This window comes from Physella acuta, unplaced genomic scaffold (genome assembly GCF_028476545.2).
Source record: "Physella acuta isolate Inbredline_101_S28 unplaced genomic scaffold, ASM2847654v3 ptg000184l, whole genome shotgun sequence".
Taxonomy (NCBI): Eukaryota; Metazoa; Mollusca; class Gastropoda; family Physidae; genus Physella; species Physella acuta.
In genome coordinates, this window is record NW_026731703.1 from 138401 (window position 1) to 154959 (window position 16559).

A 16559-nucleotide genomic window follows, 5' to 3' on the forward strand; every position below is an offset into this window, starting at 1 on the left:
GGAAAAACATCAATGTTTTAAGAAAAATTCAACAGCAATTTTGGGGGGTGTGGAGGTTGTAGGCTGAGGTGTGACGTCATTTTAGTGGGGGAGGGGGTATGGCTTTTTGTGACGACGTGTGACGGAGGGGAGGGCGGGGGTAAAAATCGTCAAAAAAAAGCGTGACGTCATTTATGGATGACCCCTTACCCAAGATTAACTTATAATTATATGAGAAGAGGCAGTCATAAATATCGATCGGGTCTAGATTAATGCGAATAAGATCAGGCAAATGTTCTGTACACGGCGACCGTGTCCCGACTCGAATCGCCTTTATAAGCCGTAGGCGATAATTCTAATAAGCTAGGTAGACTATTTGTAAAACTTGGCCTATTGCAAATATGTTTAAAATATACGCCCTATCTAGATCTATTAGACGTAACAATTGGGCATTTATTAAACACACACGCACAAACACACACACACACACACATATATATATATATATATATATATATATATATATATATATATATATATATATATATATACGTAGATGCTTAATTTTTTTGAAAAAAAAATATTCGAAAAAAAAGTGTTTTTGTATGTCCTAATCACTAATCAGGTAATATTTTGGTAGTTGAAACATTGTTGAATGAAATGTACTTTGTATAAACTGAGACATTGGATACAATGGATATAATATATGAAATATGATGATATTCGAATATGTTAGAAAAAGTTTTCGGTTAAATGACTCAGTCGTCAATAATTATTTATTAACTTTATGAACACTATTTGGCTAGTGAGGATGATGCATTTTCCTTTATTTTTAATTATATAAAATGTTCAGAGCATTTTTATTTAAAAAATGCGATCTTGGACTCGTACTGCGGAACAAAGACTGAAAAAGTAAAAGAAAAGACATGATCGATGTCGACGCTGCTAGGAAGATCAATAGCGAGAAATTTAATTGATAGTTAGTGCGTCTGAAATTAAATTTAATTGATATTCTCTTTGTTAGTAAGATCAAGGTAATAAGGGTCATGGGTGCAGGGGTGTATTATCAGTCCGTCGCTTTGTCCCTCTCTCTCTATCCCTCTAGCTAGCCTACCTGGCACTCGCAAGGCCAGACCTATGGCTATGGGCTATGAGTGACAAGTAAAAACAATAATCGGCATTGGATTGGTGGACGAGGTGGTGATGGTGAAGTCACTCTGGCAGATTTTGGTCTCGTCTGGGCCTACCTGTTGGTTTATTAATTTGATCATCTAGATCTACATCTACCGGTGCTTAACACTTAGATCTATCCAGATCTACACAATGCTGTAAAAAATATTTGCTGACGAACATCAAGAATTAAAGCGAAAAAGGTGAAATTATCATCTATTTAATTTAGGCCTAACTATTTTTAATTTTTATCTTTATAATTTTATTTTAGATATTAGATTCTAGATTTAGAATAAGAAATCTAGATCTATAGGCTAGAATTGGCTAGATCTAAGTAATATTTCATTATAATTATTACTAGACATATAGGGCCTATTAGTATTACATATGATTATGAATGTAACATCATTTCATAGGGTCTTAGACTTAGGTCTTAATTTCTTAAATCTTGTGTTCTAACTTAAAAATACTTTTACAACTTAACTTATAATTTTAATTATCTAATATCTAAGAGAGCAGAATCAGAGGACTTATAGAAATTTATAAGTTACATAATACATTACATAAATACATAGGGCTAAGTAGAATGTTTATAAAATCTAAAATTTAGGCCTTCTCAATTTTCAATTTAAACATGATCACTGAGTAATAAATATCCCATTAGGCACTAACTTTGAGGTTTTTAGTTCGTTTTAAACTAAATTACTTAACTTAATATTTATTGTCACTCACAGCTATGGCACAACACACCATTCCATGACAACACATGTTATATCACTCTTACATTTGAGGCCATGGCAAACCACGAATTGGTTCGACTTTTTAATTGACTATGCACTAGAGTTCCTCACTAGTGATGAACCAAATAGGGGTCACATGGTTTTTAAAAAGTAAAGAATTGGTTGTGATATGAACGCCAGTCTTATGAAAAAAACAGCTCACAATAGGCATATTTGATTTCTTTTTCATAGACTGATAAAACTAATAATGCTCTACTTTCTCGCTCATTTTTTAAACCTACACTGTTGGTATTTTAAAAGTTCTTTTAATATTAATAAAACCAACTTTTGAATTTAGTCTCCATTCTTCAAAGCAAATTTTATAATAGAAAATCTATAATAGATAGGCCTATAGATTTGCTAGCATACAGTTATATTACTGTAACTGCATTTTTGCTAGAGCCAAACTTTTTAGTTGTCATTTTTCTGGTTTAAATTGATGTAATGTTTCTTATTATATATTGTGATAAATTGTCTTATATAACATGTATTATGTGCTTTTCAAAATATGTCTAGGTTGATGACAGGTAGAAAGGAAGTAAAAAATGGTTGGCCGCCGGAATTCATTGTCTGTGACAAAGCGAAGTCTTCGCAATGCAGAATCTGTTGTTGATAGAAGACCACGTCGTGTAGTCCAGTCAAAACTAGTGGTATGTTTCTTAAGTTGTCTAGGATTATTTTAAAAAATTAATTACCTTTTTAATATTAGTAACTTAAATTTAAACTTGTATTCTTTATGCAGGATGACACTGTTGGTCTGTCTCGCCAAGAGGAACAAGAGCTTAATAAAGCTCTGTATGCCTCATTGCAAGAAAATCGTCGCAATAGGTTATTTCTTGGTAATGATAGCAGCAGTAATAGTACAAGCAGCAATGGTGCTAACACTAGCAAGGCAAGTAGTATCAGTCACAAGAGCAGCAGTTCTAGAACATCTAGCAATTTGAGATCTGACAGAAGTTTTCTAGGACAGAGGAGGTCTTTACGCACTGGAACACTTTCACCAAAACACAATCTAAGGCAGACTTCAATGTCAGGTATTTGAGCTTATTTCATGAGTTTCTAGTTTGAACCCTTACAGTCCTGATATACTTTTTGCTTTCTTTTTTTTTACTCAGCCATGCACTTTATTTTACTATTAGTTCCATCCTCCTAGAGATTTTTTTGCTGTGTACACAAATTTTGTAGGGATGATAAATAATGCAGTTTTTTAAAGAAATATTTGGCATGTAGAGAAATAATTCTCATTGTTAGATGTGAAGTGTTTAGTCCTTCAGATTCAAAACAGTTTGAACTAATAATTAACATCCAACTTATTATTATACTCTTCTTATAAAAACTTCTGCCTACAATGTCAAGTCCACATAAACCTGTCTTAGGTCATATGCACAGAAATGAAAAATTGAAAGTATGCACCCTGGCTTTAAGGGTTTAGAAGAAAGTATTCCATAAGTTTTCTTTATTATGAGTTTAAAATTTTGTTATCACTTTTGTATGCAGTTCTTTACTGTAATTCTTCTCTTCTTAAACTTAAAGCAGTCACAAATTTGAACTCATGTTTTGTTAAAAAAGAAAAGATTACTGACTAACTAATACTCCTTTATTTTATAGCCCCAAGACTTAAAAAAAGTGCTATATCAGGTTCCCTCAAACGGAAATCTTCATCTGATGTTTCATCTAACATAAATCTGGATGAAAGTAGTCAAGATTCTGTCAGATCATCAACCAGCTCTGCCAATGGTTCCAAAAGGTAAAAAGTCCATTCAAGTTTTTTTTGTGTCTTACTTTATCCTATACTAAATGCAATAAACTGATTTATGCTTTAGATGCAACCGTTTTTTTTGTTGTGATTAGTATAAGTAATATCTGATAAATAAAATTTAGTTATATGTTTAACATTTCACCACAAGATGTTAATATTTGTAGACATTGTTAGTTATTTCGACAGGAAAATCCATGCGCAACGTAAATTTGCCCAAGGCTGTTCGTTGCCAGGAACACCATCCTGCACTCCAGTCAAGTCTTCAACACCACCAACTAAAGTGATGTCTTTTCGAATTCCTAAGACTGAAGATTTCCTAACCTTCTTGTGTCTTCGAGGTTACTTTTGGTGTTGTAGCCCTCAGTAAACTGCATGTTGAAGTTGATTCTGTTTAACTGTTTAAGCATGTTTATTAAATATTGTTGCTAAATGTTATTAATATATTTATTATTACTGAAAGCTCTTATATGGAAATCAAGTTTCTACTTTAATAAAGTTTGTATGGTTGAATTTTAAAACTTCAAATATTGTTGATAAAATTGTGAAACTAATTTTCTGCTGCTGCATTATTCCCCTGATGCTTGATAGTTGAACTGCTTTAAGTGTTAAGGCACTGCGACATCTGGTAAAACATTTGATGCTCATTTTTGTTCTTCTTGTGAGTCAGTGAACTTGTTTAAGCCAGACTTTAGAGCAACTCTCAGTTGGTTTCAAGTCAATCTGATTTCAGCATGTTCTTGTTTTTATCTACCATGGATATTTTTCTATCAATCATTATTGTGTTACCAGTATATTTGGATAAGTGAGAAAGTAATTTACAAATTTGAACAGTTCCACAGTGTTCAGGATCTCCTAATTATCAAATTTAGAAATAATAAAATTCTTATTGACATTTTATTTCAAAGCAATTGATAGTAGTAAAAACTAAAGAAAATATTTACTGATTTTTTTTTTTCTTCTTAAATTACAAGACACAGCTGAAATGATAATGGAAGTGTTTATATTTAAGATTGTTTCCTTGTGATCTTTGTTTTTAAAGTTTAAAAGGACACATAGATTTAAAAAATTGGTGGGGGGGGGGATGTAATCAGTGCCTTTCTAATAAAATAAAAGTATTTTATGATTCATTTTTTACATATCAGCATGGCGCCTTAAAAAAAGATTATAAATAAAATTATAGAAGTTGGATATTTTTATTAGGATATTGAATAGTTACTGTATCCTTAAATTCTTTATTTTAAACTTTTTTTTACACAATAAATGAGCATGTTATTTTTATTTCCAAAAATTAATTATATATATAAGATGATATAATTATTTCTCCATTTTAATAATGAATTTTTAAAGGAAAATACTCTGTTGTAAATTAAAAGCCTTTTTACAGAGTGAGCTTATGAAGTTGAAGATATTTGATCATACTGTTCTATTTTTTCAGGATCCTCAATTTTGCCCCCTCATCTAGATTTTTTTAACTACTCCCGTGAAGAGATGGCTGCCTCAGAGGCTGGTTCTAGGACAGCTTCTGCTGGTAAATCAAAAAGCCAGAGAGAGAGCACACCGGACTCCACTAGCACCAGCAGCGGTGCTAATGAAGAAGTGGCAGAGGCTGCAAGTATGGCAACCCCTTCACCTGTGAGTAACCAACACTTGAAGAATCATTTCTTGATGTCATTGCTTTGTTAGTTGCCTACACTTTAAATTTAAACATTTGAGTAGAAAGATAATGATTGACATGTACATGATGTAGCAGTAAAATACAGAAGCAATAGTATCTGTTTCTCTTGTTTAACTGTTTGGTGTCTACTCAACTCATAACAAGTGTTTTAAACAACTAACCCTTTGTTCATTTGTTCAAGTGACATTTCCCTGTGTAACACATCCTGTTCTTTATCATCTTTTTCTTTTGATTGTTTAGCTGTGAGTATTTTCCATAGTTGCCCCCAGAGAGTATAAAGTGAGTGTTGTGTAAGCTAGTCAAAGACACGCCACTATGGCTGTACTCATGTGCATCTCAAAACATTCGTTTTGATTTCAGACTGGCCGGGGTAGCACCAGCTTGTTGGCTAAACGTTCAGCAGCGCGAGCCAGCGCTGGCACACCAGAAACTGCTCGTGGTATCGTTAGCCTCAGGCAAGGCCTGCAGCGCAAGGTATCCACTTCTTCTTCTTCATCGTCGTCAGCTCGTTTTCCTGTCTCTTCTCCCTCTCGCTCGTTCAACATATCTCGGCTTACTAACAGCACACCACCGTACCGCAATAAGTTCTACTTTACTCCTGAGAAGTCTCCTTCACCATCTAAAGCCAGTGGCATTCGACGAGGCGAGTTTACCCCTCCATCTTTGTTTACATCGTTGCATTCAGACTCGTCATGTTTTTGCAAGTCACACACATTTTCACCTTTAGTGTGTTCATCCTCTTCAAAACTGAGCACACCCAGCCCTCGGTCTGGCCTGTTGACCAGTCGGGGCTCAACGTCTTCTTCCTCCACGTCGCTGTCATCCTCTTCAGGTGCATCTAAGAGAAAACATGAGGCACCTGATGACTGTGTTGCTGGCAAGAAGGTAACAGCTTCACCCAGCTTTAATGTCATGCGTGGCTGTAGGTTAGAGCCTGTCATTCCCATGCCATCACCACATTCAGCCATGCCATCACTCTGTTTTCCCATGTCCACCCACTCCCATGCACTAGCAGAATCCCCACCATTTGCCTCCCACACCGCTGCTCACTGCACTCTGATGAAACAACTCCAGCAAATAGCCCGAGCTGCTAGAAAACAAACCCAAGCAGTGTTGACTGAAAAGGTCCATGTATTGGCCAGTGTTAAGTGCCCACCTCTGTTCCCATCTTGTCCCCATAGAAGTATCCCTGTGAGCAGGGCCAGCCCCCAGTGTCCTGCCCACTGTAACACATTAGCAGCTAACCCCTCCCATCACTTACCTCCTTCAAAGCATGTAGTGTGTCAGTTGTCTAACATAGCATGTCAGTGTACTAACCTACTAACAGAGCATGCGTCTCCAGGCAGTTGTCAGTGTGTCCTGCATGATTGCCATTCTAAATGCATGCATGTGTCTTGTAAAACAGCACAAGGTTTGCTGGGGAGGTGTCATTTGTGTCTCCCCTCACCTTCTTTAAAGCCAGAAGATGGCATCAGGAATAGTCATATTGATAGGAACAGTAGCAATGAGAAACTTGTCAAAAAGAGGCATTTAGTTCGGAACATTAGCACCCAAAACACAAAGCATAGCTACACCAGTAGGCACCAGCCTAAAGTCTTTGTCCTTCCATGTTTGTGTGTCTTGTGTTCAGGTGTAGTCAGTTCTTCTCAAGACAGTAGCAATTGTCAGGGCATGTCACCAAGCCAGGCTTTTGGTCAGTTAGAAAATTGTTGCAGCCATGAACTGGACAGCAAACTTAAAGACAGGGGTGCTGCTTCAGGAGGTCACTGTCCAGCTACAGGTAGCCACCCAGAGAAGAGAGATGTTCCAAACACTGGTCACTGTCCAGCTACAGGTAGCCACACAGAGAAGAGAGATGTTCCAAACACTGGTCACTGTCCAGCTACAGGTAGCCACACAGAGAAGAGAGATGTTCCAAACACTGGTCACTGTCCAGCTACAGGTAGCCACACAGAGAAGAGAGATGTCCCAAACACTGGTCACTGTCCAGCTACAGGTAGCCACCCAGAGAAGAGAGATGTTCCAAACACTGGTCACTGTCCAGCTACAGGTAGCCACCCAGAGAAGAGAGATGTTCCAAACACTGGTCACTGTCCAGCTACAGGTAGCCACCCAGAGAAGAGAGAAGTTCCAGAGTCTGGTCCATTCAAGTGCCAGCTGCCTGATGCTGATGGGAGAAAAAGGAAGAAAAGAGCGCAGAGACTGGGGAAAAAAAGAAAGAAAAAATGTGTGAAGGAAGTCAAACTACCAAAGATAAAAATCCGCATAGTCAGAAGAAGAGTCTGGCATGAGAAGACTGAATATAGGTGGGGAATCATTGTGGGCAATAATCCAATCTGTGAGCAACAGAAGCATCCAGCCCAGAGAGGTTTGCTTAAGGCTGGTATCAAAAATGGCTTGAGTGAAATCCAGCAGAGTAAACCTCTTGAGCCTGAACATCAAGCAGATCCTGGCCAGGACAGAGCAGGTAAGAAGATAGAATGCCATGGGGATTTCCAGAAGGACTTTTTAAGGATATTCAACTCAGCTGTAGCATGCATCAAACCTGCAGTCAACTCTGATAGTGTTCACAACAAACCTGCAGTCAATGTACAATGTTCAGATTCTTTTACCTCCTGCAAGAATATTGTTGATAAAAGAACAGACAGAATTCTGACCAGCCAAAGACAACCATTACTGGCTGTACTAGATGACCATTCATATGGTCTTCCAGCTTACCTCACCCAGCAACCACCTGCTGGGCCTCATGGTCTACCTGCTCTCCTTGACGACCATTCATATGGTCTTACACCTTACCTCACCCATCAGCCAGATATATCAGTTGGGCATGGCAGAGCTGCCCCTGACAACCAGTCCATATCAAACAGGCATGGTGATGATGCCCCCAGCATTCAGGGCACACCTAACAGGTACGACACTGCCGCCCCTTCCATGCACAAGAGTCAGGGTGGCTATTGGGGAGCTTACAACAAGTTCCCAAACAAAAGGTCTTCAGTTGAACAACATTTGGCTGATAGGTTTTCTTTAAGACAGCAAATCATTGAAGCTTTTTCTAAAGTTGCAAGAGAAGGAAAGATTGTGGCCAATGTAAAACATAAGGAAGCTGTTGGCTTTAATAAAAATGAAAAAGTTCTACATCTAGACCACAATGGAACATTTGTTAGTCATCAATTGAACCATGACCATCAACAACTGAACCATGACAGTCAACAACTGAACCATGACCATCAACAACTGAACCATCACCATCAACTGAACCATGACCATCAACAACTGAACCATGACAGTCAACAACTGAACCATGACCATCAACAACTGAACCATGACCATCAACAACTGAACCATGACAGTCAACAACTGGACCTAGATGGTCAACAAATGGACAGTGACAGTCAACAACTGGACCTAGATGGTCAACAAATGGACAGTGGCCATCAAGAACTGAACAGTGACAGTCAACAACTGGACCTAGATGGTCAACAAATGGACAGTGGCCATCAAGAACTGAACAGTGACAGTCAACAACTGGACCTAGATGGTCAACAAATGGACAGTGACAGTCAACAACTGGACCTAGATGGTCAACAACTGGACAGTGACAGTCAACACCTGAACCATGACAGTCAACAACTGGACAGTGACAGTCAACAACTGGATTGTGATGGTCAACAACTGGACCTAGATGGTCAACAACTGGACAGTGACAGTCAACACCTGAACCATGACAGTCAACAACTGGGCAGTGACAGTCAACAACTGGATCGTGATGGTCAACAACTGGACCATGACAGTCAACAACTTGACAGTGACAGTCAACAACTGAACAGTGACAGTCAACAACTGGACCTAGATGGTCAACAACTGGACAGTGACAGTCAACAACTGGACCGTGACAGTCAACAACTGGATCGTGATGGTCAACAACTGGACCTAGATGGTCAACAACTGAACAGTGACAGTCAACAACTGGACCGTGATGGTCAACAACTGGACCATGACAGTCAACAACTTGACAGTGACAGTCAACAACTGAACAGTGACAGTCAACAACTGGACCTAGATGGTCAACAACTGGACAGTGACAGTCAACAACTGGACCGTGACAGTCAACAACTGGATCGTGATGGTCAACAACTGGACCTAGATGGTCAACAACTGGACAGTGACAGTCAACAACTGGACCGTGATGGTCAACAACTGGACAGTGACGGTCAACAACTGGATCGTGATGGTCAACAACTGGACCTAGATGGTCAACAACTGGACAGTGATGGTCAACAACTGGACCGTGATGGTCAACAACTGGACAGTGGCAGTCAACAACTGGACAGTAACAGTCAACAACTGGGCAGTGACAGTCAACAACTGGACCTAGATGGTCAACAACTGGACAGTGACAGTCAACAGCTGAACCATGACAGTCAACAACTGGACCTAGATGGTCAACAACTGGACCTGAATAGTGGCAGTCAACAACTGGGCAGTGACAGTCAAAAACCGAGCTATGACCATAAATATCTGGATCATTGTCAAACTGTACAGATAAATAGAGAAGCAGATAAGTTACGATTAGAAAATCAAGTGTTTTGTGGAAAAAATCAGTGCAATTCAAACATTAGTCTATTTTTAGGACTGCCACTAAGCTCATTTGCAAATAGCATCAAGTTTGTAGATCCTAAAATCTCAACAATAGAACAAGTGTTTGTCGATCCTAAAACCTCAACATTAGAACAAGAAAACATCAAGTTTGTAGATCCTAAAACCTCAACATTAGAACAAGAAAACATCAAGTTTGTAGATCCTAAAACCTCAACATTAGAACAAGAAAACATCAAGTTTGTAGATCCTAAAACCTCAACATTAGAACAAGAAAACATCAAGTTTGTAGATCCTAAAACCTCAACATTAGAACAAGAAAACATCAAGTTTGTAGATCCTAAAATCTCAACAATAGAACAGGCACACATTAAGTTTGTAGATACTAAAATTTCAACATTAGAACAATCAAACAATAATTTTTTAGATCCCAATAGCTCAACTTTAGAACATGCTAACATCAAGTTTGTAGATCCTAAAACCTCCACATTAGAACAAGAAAGCATCAAGAATGTCGATCCCAAAATCTCAATATTAGAACAAGAAAACATCAAGTTTGTAGATCCTAAAACCTCAACAGAACAAGAAAACATCAAGTTTGTAGACCTTAAAACCTCAACATTAGAACAAGAAAACATCAAGTTCGTAGACCTTAAACCCTCAACATTAGAAGAAGAAAACATCAAGAATGTCGATCCTAAAACCTCAACATTGGAACAAGAAAACATCAAGTTTGTAGACCTTAAAACCTCAACATTAGAAGAAGAAAGCATCAAGTCTGTAGACATTTGTCCCATCCTTGAGTTAGTAAAAAGCTATTGTGACCATAGTTCGTGCAGGTCCATCTGTAAAGAAATTTGTCTAGAGAACTCTACAGCGCCATGTCTGAAGCCAGTTATCTCTGGTGAAGGTCTTATCAAGTGGAGAAATAAACAGATTCAGACTAATTTGGATTCTGTCTTGGATGATGCACCAGTAGTTCAAGCTAAAGAAGCAAGCAGTAGGTTAAAAGAAGAAAAGGTTTTGACTCAAACTAAAGAGGATAAGCTAGAGCGAGCTAAACAAAACTGTGACAATGATTCAAGACAGATGTACACTGTGCTTCAGACAAGCAAACCAGTGAAAGCAGCTTCTATCTTGAAGAAATCTTTGGTTGCTGGTAGATGCTTGTGTCAGAGAAAGCTTGAAAAACACCAGAAACAGCTACACAAATGTTTGTGCTCTTTTTGCAAGATCAAATTTAGTAGAATGACAGTCAAACAGAGATATTTCCCATATAAAATGGTTAGGAAAAAATCCCAAAATGAAATAAAGTTCAACTTGACAAGAAAAGATGGTGATACAGAAAAAAGGTGGAGTGGCAATGTCAGACATGTGAAAGATGAGAAGCCAGTCATCATTGACTCTGACGTTGAGGAGGCTGAGGTAGACACAGAAGAGCAGAAAGGGAAACATAACTCTGATAAACATTATCCCTTGATAGTGGTAAAAGATCTGCCTAGCTCATCTTCAGTGGACAAGAACCTTTCTTTATTTCCAAGCTCAGAGATGCCAGGTGGAAAAGAGCATGAGATGGCTAGAGAGGCATCACCAGCATCTGAAGATGATGATGTTGTTATCTTAGAAGAAGATTCCAAGAATGTAGCTTCAAGTTGTATGGCTGATATTTGTGGACCAGAAAGTAATGATGTGGCCATTGATCTTTCTCTCAGCTGTGGTTCTCAGTTCTCCAGCAGGCAGGTCAGTTTTGATCTGACTGGTGCTTACACTGGGCTGACCAGTGGGTCACATGACCAGGTGCTGACCAGTGGGTCACATGACCTGGTGCTGACCAGTGGGTCACATGACCAGGTCCTGACCAGTGGGTCACATGTGCAGGTGCTGACCAGTGGGTCACATGACCAGGTGCTGACCAGTGGGTCACATGACCAGGTGCTGACAGCCTGTCATCCAGCAAGCGATGACAGTACCAGCCGCTGGTCATCTGAAACACCCACAAGTGGGCGGCAGAGTTCAAAGGTCAACAGGAGAAAAAAATGTGTTGCATCTTCTGCCCACAGGCCCATTGGTCATAGGAAGGCCGGAGCTAAGAAAAAGTCAAAGAGTCTATCATTGGATGAGACAATCAGATCATTCACTTACCCCATCAACCAGCAGTCATATTGCTATGGTGGGGAATCAACATTTTTCAGTGGCCAACCACAGCAAAACATTGTTCTACACAGTTATGGCAGTCTACACACTGGCCAGGGTTTTGCTGTGGTCAATGGCCAGTTAAAGCATTGTGAAATCTTAGACAAGAGACACATCTTACCTGAAACTGGTACAAAATCTGGCTGTCTTGCGCCTTTTACTGCAAGATTTTCAGCTTTAAATTTGAACCCAACTGTGGACTCAGTTGATCCCCACTGTTTGTCATCTAGCCACAGCTGCAGACAGCCCACACAGGCCTCTAGTGTCAGCAACAATTATTTTGAAAATTTATCAAGGATAAATGATCATAACAAGAAACAGGCCCTAGATAGTTCACTTCCAGCCCAACAGACCAGCTGTGTTTACCAGCTACGGAAAAGGTTTAGTCTGGGCAAGAGCATCTACCTCCACCATGATGATGCTGGCACCAGTCTGGAGCGCCCTGGTGGGACCAATGGCCAGAACTCTGTAGCTTTCTCCAGTAGCAAAACCTCAGTCCAGACCTGTGTAACACAGAGCAATGCTGGAACTTCACACACACAACTTCCTAAGCTGCTGTATGCTCCACTGTCCGAGTCCAACATTTCCTTCCAAACATCAGTTGCTTCATGTAACGCAAACAAAATTAGGCCTGTTGATGGCCTAGACAAATCACTGGACCAGCCAAAGCAGGCTTGTCCTATTTTTGTACCACATTCAAAAACTAGCCAGAATCACAAGTCTCATCTTGACTCTAACCTATATCAGGACCCATGTACCTCATATAGCCCTGGGCAACCACGAGCCTCATACAGTTCTTTTAGGTCTAATACCTGGTACAATCCTCAGCAACCACGTACCTCTTACAATCCTCTTATCCCACACAATCCTCAGAAACCACATACCTCCTACCACCCTCTCAGTACACTTTACAATAGTGTCAAGCCAATATATCAGAATATTCATGCTAAAACAAAGTCCCACACCAATTCTATAAGTAGTGGAGCTTCTTTTTCCCAACACCTTCCTTCTAGCACAAGTAGTTATGTTGTGGCAGCATTTGCTGGGTCCCATGAACCAATCATAGCCACTGGCAACACATTTGCTGGGACTAGGTCCCATGAACCAATCATAGCTACTGGCACAACATTTGCTGGGACTAGGTCCCATGAACCAATCATAGCTACTGGCACAACATCATTTGCTGGGACTAGGTCCCATGAACCAATCATAGTCACTGGCAATACATTTGCTGGGACTAGGTCCCATGAACCAATCATAGCCACTGGCAATACATTTGCTGGGACTAGGTCCCATGAACCAATCATAGCTACTGGCACAACATTTGCTGGGACTAGGTCCCATGAACCAATCATAGCCACTGGCACAACATCATTTGCTGGGACTAGGTCCCATGAACCAATCATAGCCACTGGCATAACATTTGCTGGGATTGGGTCCCATGAACCAATTATAGTCAACGGCACATTTGCTGGGACTAAGCCCAATGAACCAATCATAGCCAATGGCACAACATTTGCTGGGACAAGGCCCAATGAACCAATCATAGTCACTGGCACAACATCATTTGCTGGGACAAGGCCCAATGAACCAATCATAGCCACTGGCACAACATTTGCAGGGACGAAGCCCAATGAACCAATCATAGTCAACGGCACATTTGCAGGGACTAGGTCCCATGAACCAATCATGGTCACTGGCATAACAACACATGAACCAATCACAGCCACTGGCACAACATTTGCTGGGCAGGGGTCTGAGTTTCTGACCACAGGACATTTGACCACAGGACATTTGACCACAGGACATTTGACCACAGGACATTTGACCACAGGACATTTGACCACAGGACATTTGACCACAGGACATTTGACCACAGGACATTTGACCACAGGACATTTGACCACAGGACATTTGACCACAGGACATTTGACCACAGGACATTTGACCACAGGACATTTGACCACAGGACATTTGACCACAGGACATTTGACCACAGGACATTTGACCACAGGACATTTGACCACAGGACATTTGACCACAGGACATTTGACCACAGGACATTTGACCACAGGACATTTGACCAGTGAACATAGATCTGTCACTGACCAGCCTCTAGTCCCAGAAGCATATTCCCCACACACATCCGACTTGTCCATCAGGCACTCTAATGACATCCTTGTTGATGACATGTCATGTCAAAATGTGCTAGATGTCATCATGGAGGAACTAAAAATTCAGATCACACTTATCAAGGAAGAATTAATAAATGAAAATATAAGGAAAAAAAACCAACTGATGCATAAAAGTGCTGTAAGTTCTTGTCTAGATGATCTGAATACTGCAATTGACTTGTCTAAACCTGAGCAGGTTGTAGAATCTAGTGCTAACGAGGCAAACTTATTTGTAGACTACATAGAAATTATGTCTGATGCTGAGGACTAACTCACTAACACAATAGAAATCTTGCCTGCTGTCTGACACAATAGAAATTATGAGAAGAACTGTAAAGCTCATCCTGCTATTGTTATTTATTATTTTTTTTATTTTGAGAAGAGTTGTAAAGCTCGTCCTGCTATTGTTGTTTGTTATATTTGTTATGTTGAGAAGAGTTGTAAAGCTCGTCCTGCTATTTGTTATATTTGTTATGTTGAGAAGAGTTGTAAAGCTCGTCCTGCTATTGTTATTTGTTATATTTGTTATGTTGAGAAGAGTTGTAAAGCAGTCCTGCTATTGTTATTTGTTATATTTGTTATGTTGAGAAGAGTTGTAAAGCTCGTCCTGCTATTATTTATGCTTATCCCGCCTTACACCTTAACCAAAGAATTTTAAAACCTGATTTTTTTTCATACCAAATATATTTATTATTCTTGTAAAAGAAATGATTTTGACTGTTGTAGTTGTTCAAGTTTTGCTGTTTTAATTTGTATTATTCTCAAATCCTGGTCTATTTTAGTACAAATAACCTTGGCTTCCTTTCAATGATTCAAATGGTCTTGTTACCTACTATTTATTTCCCACTCACTGTTTGACATGATGTAAGGATTGGACTGGTTTAAACAGCTGTTTGGATCTTCTGCTGTACACAGGGCTTGCTTAGTCCTTCTTGTTTCAACTCTATATTTATCAATTAAGTATTTATTTTAGTACAACTTGACATCAATAAAAACTATATTGTATGAGTATATGTACTGAAAACTTGCTGAAACTACGTTTTTTTTTATTGCTAATTAGTTTTCATAGCCATCCAGCCATGGCATTAACCATATGTGAGTAGTGCCCTCAGTTGTTGAGGAATTCCATTTGTTGGTCTGTTCTTTAGTCAAGGGGTGGGGTTCATTGCTGTAACATTTTACTCAACTAGAAGCAGACCCAAATCTTTATTTCAAGTTTCTGTAGAATATACCTGTGTGGGCCATTATGTCCTATGTTTCTGTTGTTAGCATTGATAAACATTCACAATGTTAATTAAAATGGCATTACATATGTCAACTGTTTGTTGATTTTTACTATATATATATGTATATATATAGAAGGTTAAATTATATTCTTGGTGCAATATTTGATTGAAGTAAATGTAGATGCCTCGTTAAACAATGTGTTTGCTGTCTATAAACAGCACTCTAGCCTTAATGTAAAATATATTTTTTAATTTTAAACCACTTATGCAATTTTTAAACAGTATTTACATATTCAGTATTTGATGCTCATCCATCGATCTACATTTTATTTTCAAATTAATTCTCCTCTTGCAATAAGGGTACTCAGATTTCTGCAGATTTAATTGTTGCCTTCTTTGTTTACAAATTTTAAAATCTATAAATGGGAATACTCTGACGGATTATCTAGTGATTGTATGAATTGATAAACATTCCATGGATTGAGTGGAAGAGGTTCAGTGCTGGTTCTATTGCCAGATGATCATGCTTGTGGCAGGTGATCTCAAATAGATTTGGATATTGCCTGTGGCAGGTGATCTCAAATAGATTTGGATATTGCCTGTGGCAGGTGATCTCAAATAGATTTGGATATTGCCTCTGGCAGGTGATCTCAAATAGATTTGGATATTGCCTCTGGCAGGTGATCTCAAATAGATTTGGATATTGCCTGTGGCAGGTGATCTCAAATAGATTTGGATATTGCCTGTAACAGGTGATCTCAAATAGATTTGGATATTGCCTGTAACAGGTGATCTCAAATAGATTTGGATATTGCCTGTGGCAGGTGATCTCAAATAGATTTGGATATTGCCTGTGGCAGGTGATCTCAAATAGATTTGGATATTGCCTGTGGCAGGTGATCTCAAATAGATTTGGATATTGCCTCTGGCAGGTGATCTCAAATAGATTTGGATATTGCCTCTGGCAGGTGATCTCAAATAGATTTGGATATTGCCTGTGGCAGGTGA

At 39.1% G+C, this 16559-nt stretch overlaps 1 protein-coding gene across 1 annotated transcript in view; it reads left to right on the forward strand.

Moving 5' to 3' along the window:
- Positions 1–878: 878 nt before the first annotated feature.
- Positions 879–16559, forward strand: part of LOC131936680 (protein Jumonji) — a 41654-nt gene continuing 25973 nt past the window's right edge. The window contains exons 1-7 of the mRNA XM_059293728.1: positions 879–1352; positions 2445–2578; positions 2671–2962; positions 3537–3675; positions 3874–4025; positions 5123–5319; positions 5723–6247. Of these exons, the coding sequence (XP_059149711.1) occupies positions 2474–2578; positions 2671–2962; positions 3537–3675; positions 3874–4025; positions 5123–5319; positions 5723–6247 (1410 nt within the window). The 5' untranslated portion in view covers positions 879–1352; positions 2445–2473. The remainder of the gene's footprint in view (positions 1353–2444; positions 2579–2670; positions 2963–3536; positions 3676–3873; positions 4026–5122; positions 5320–5722; positions 6248–16559) is intronic.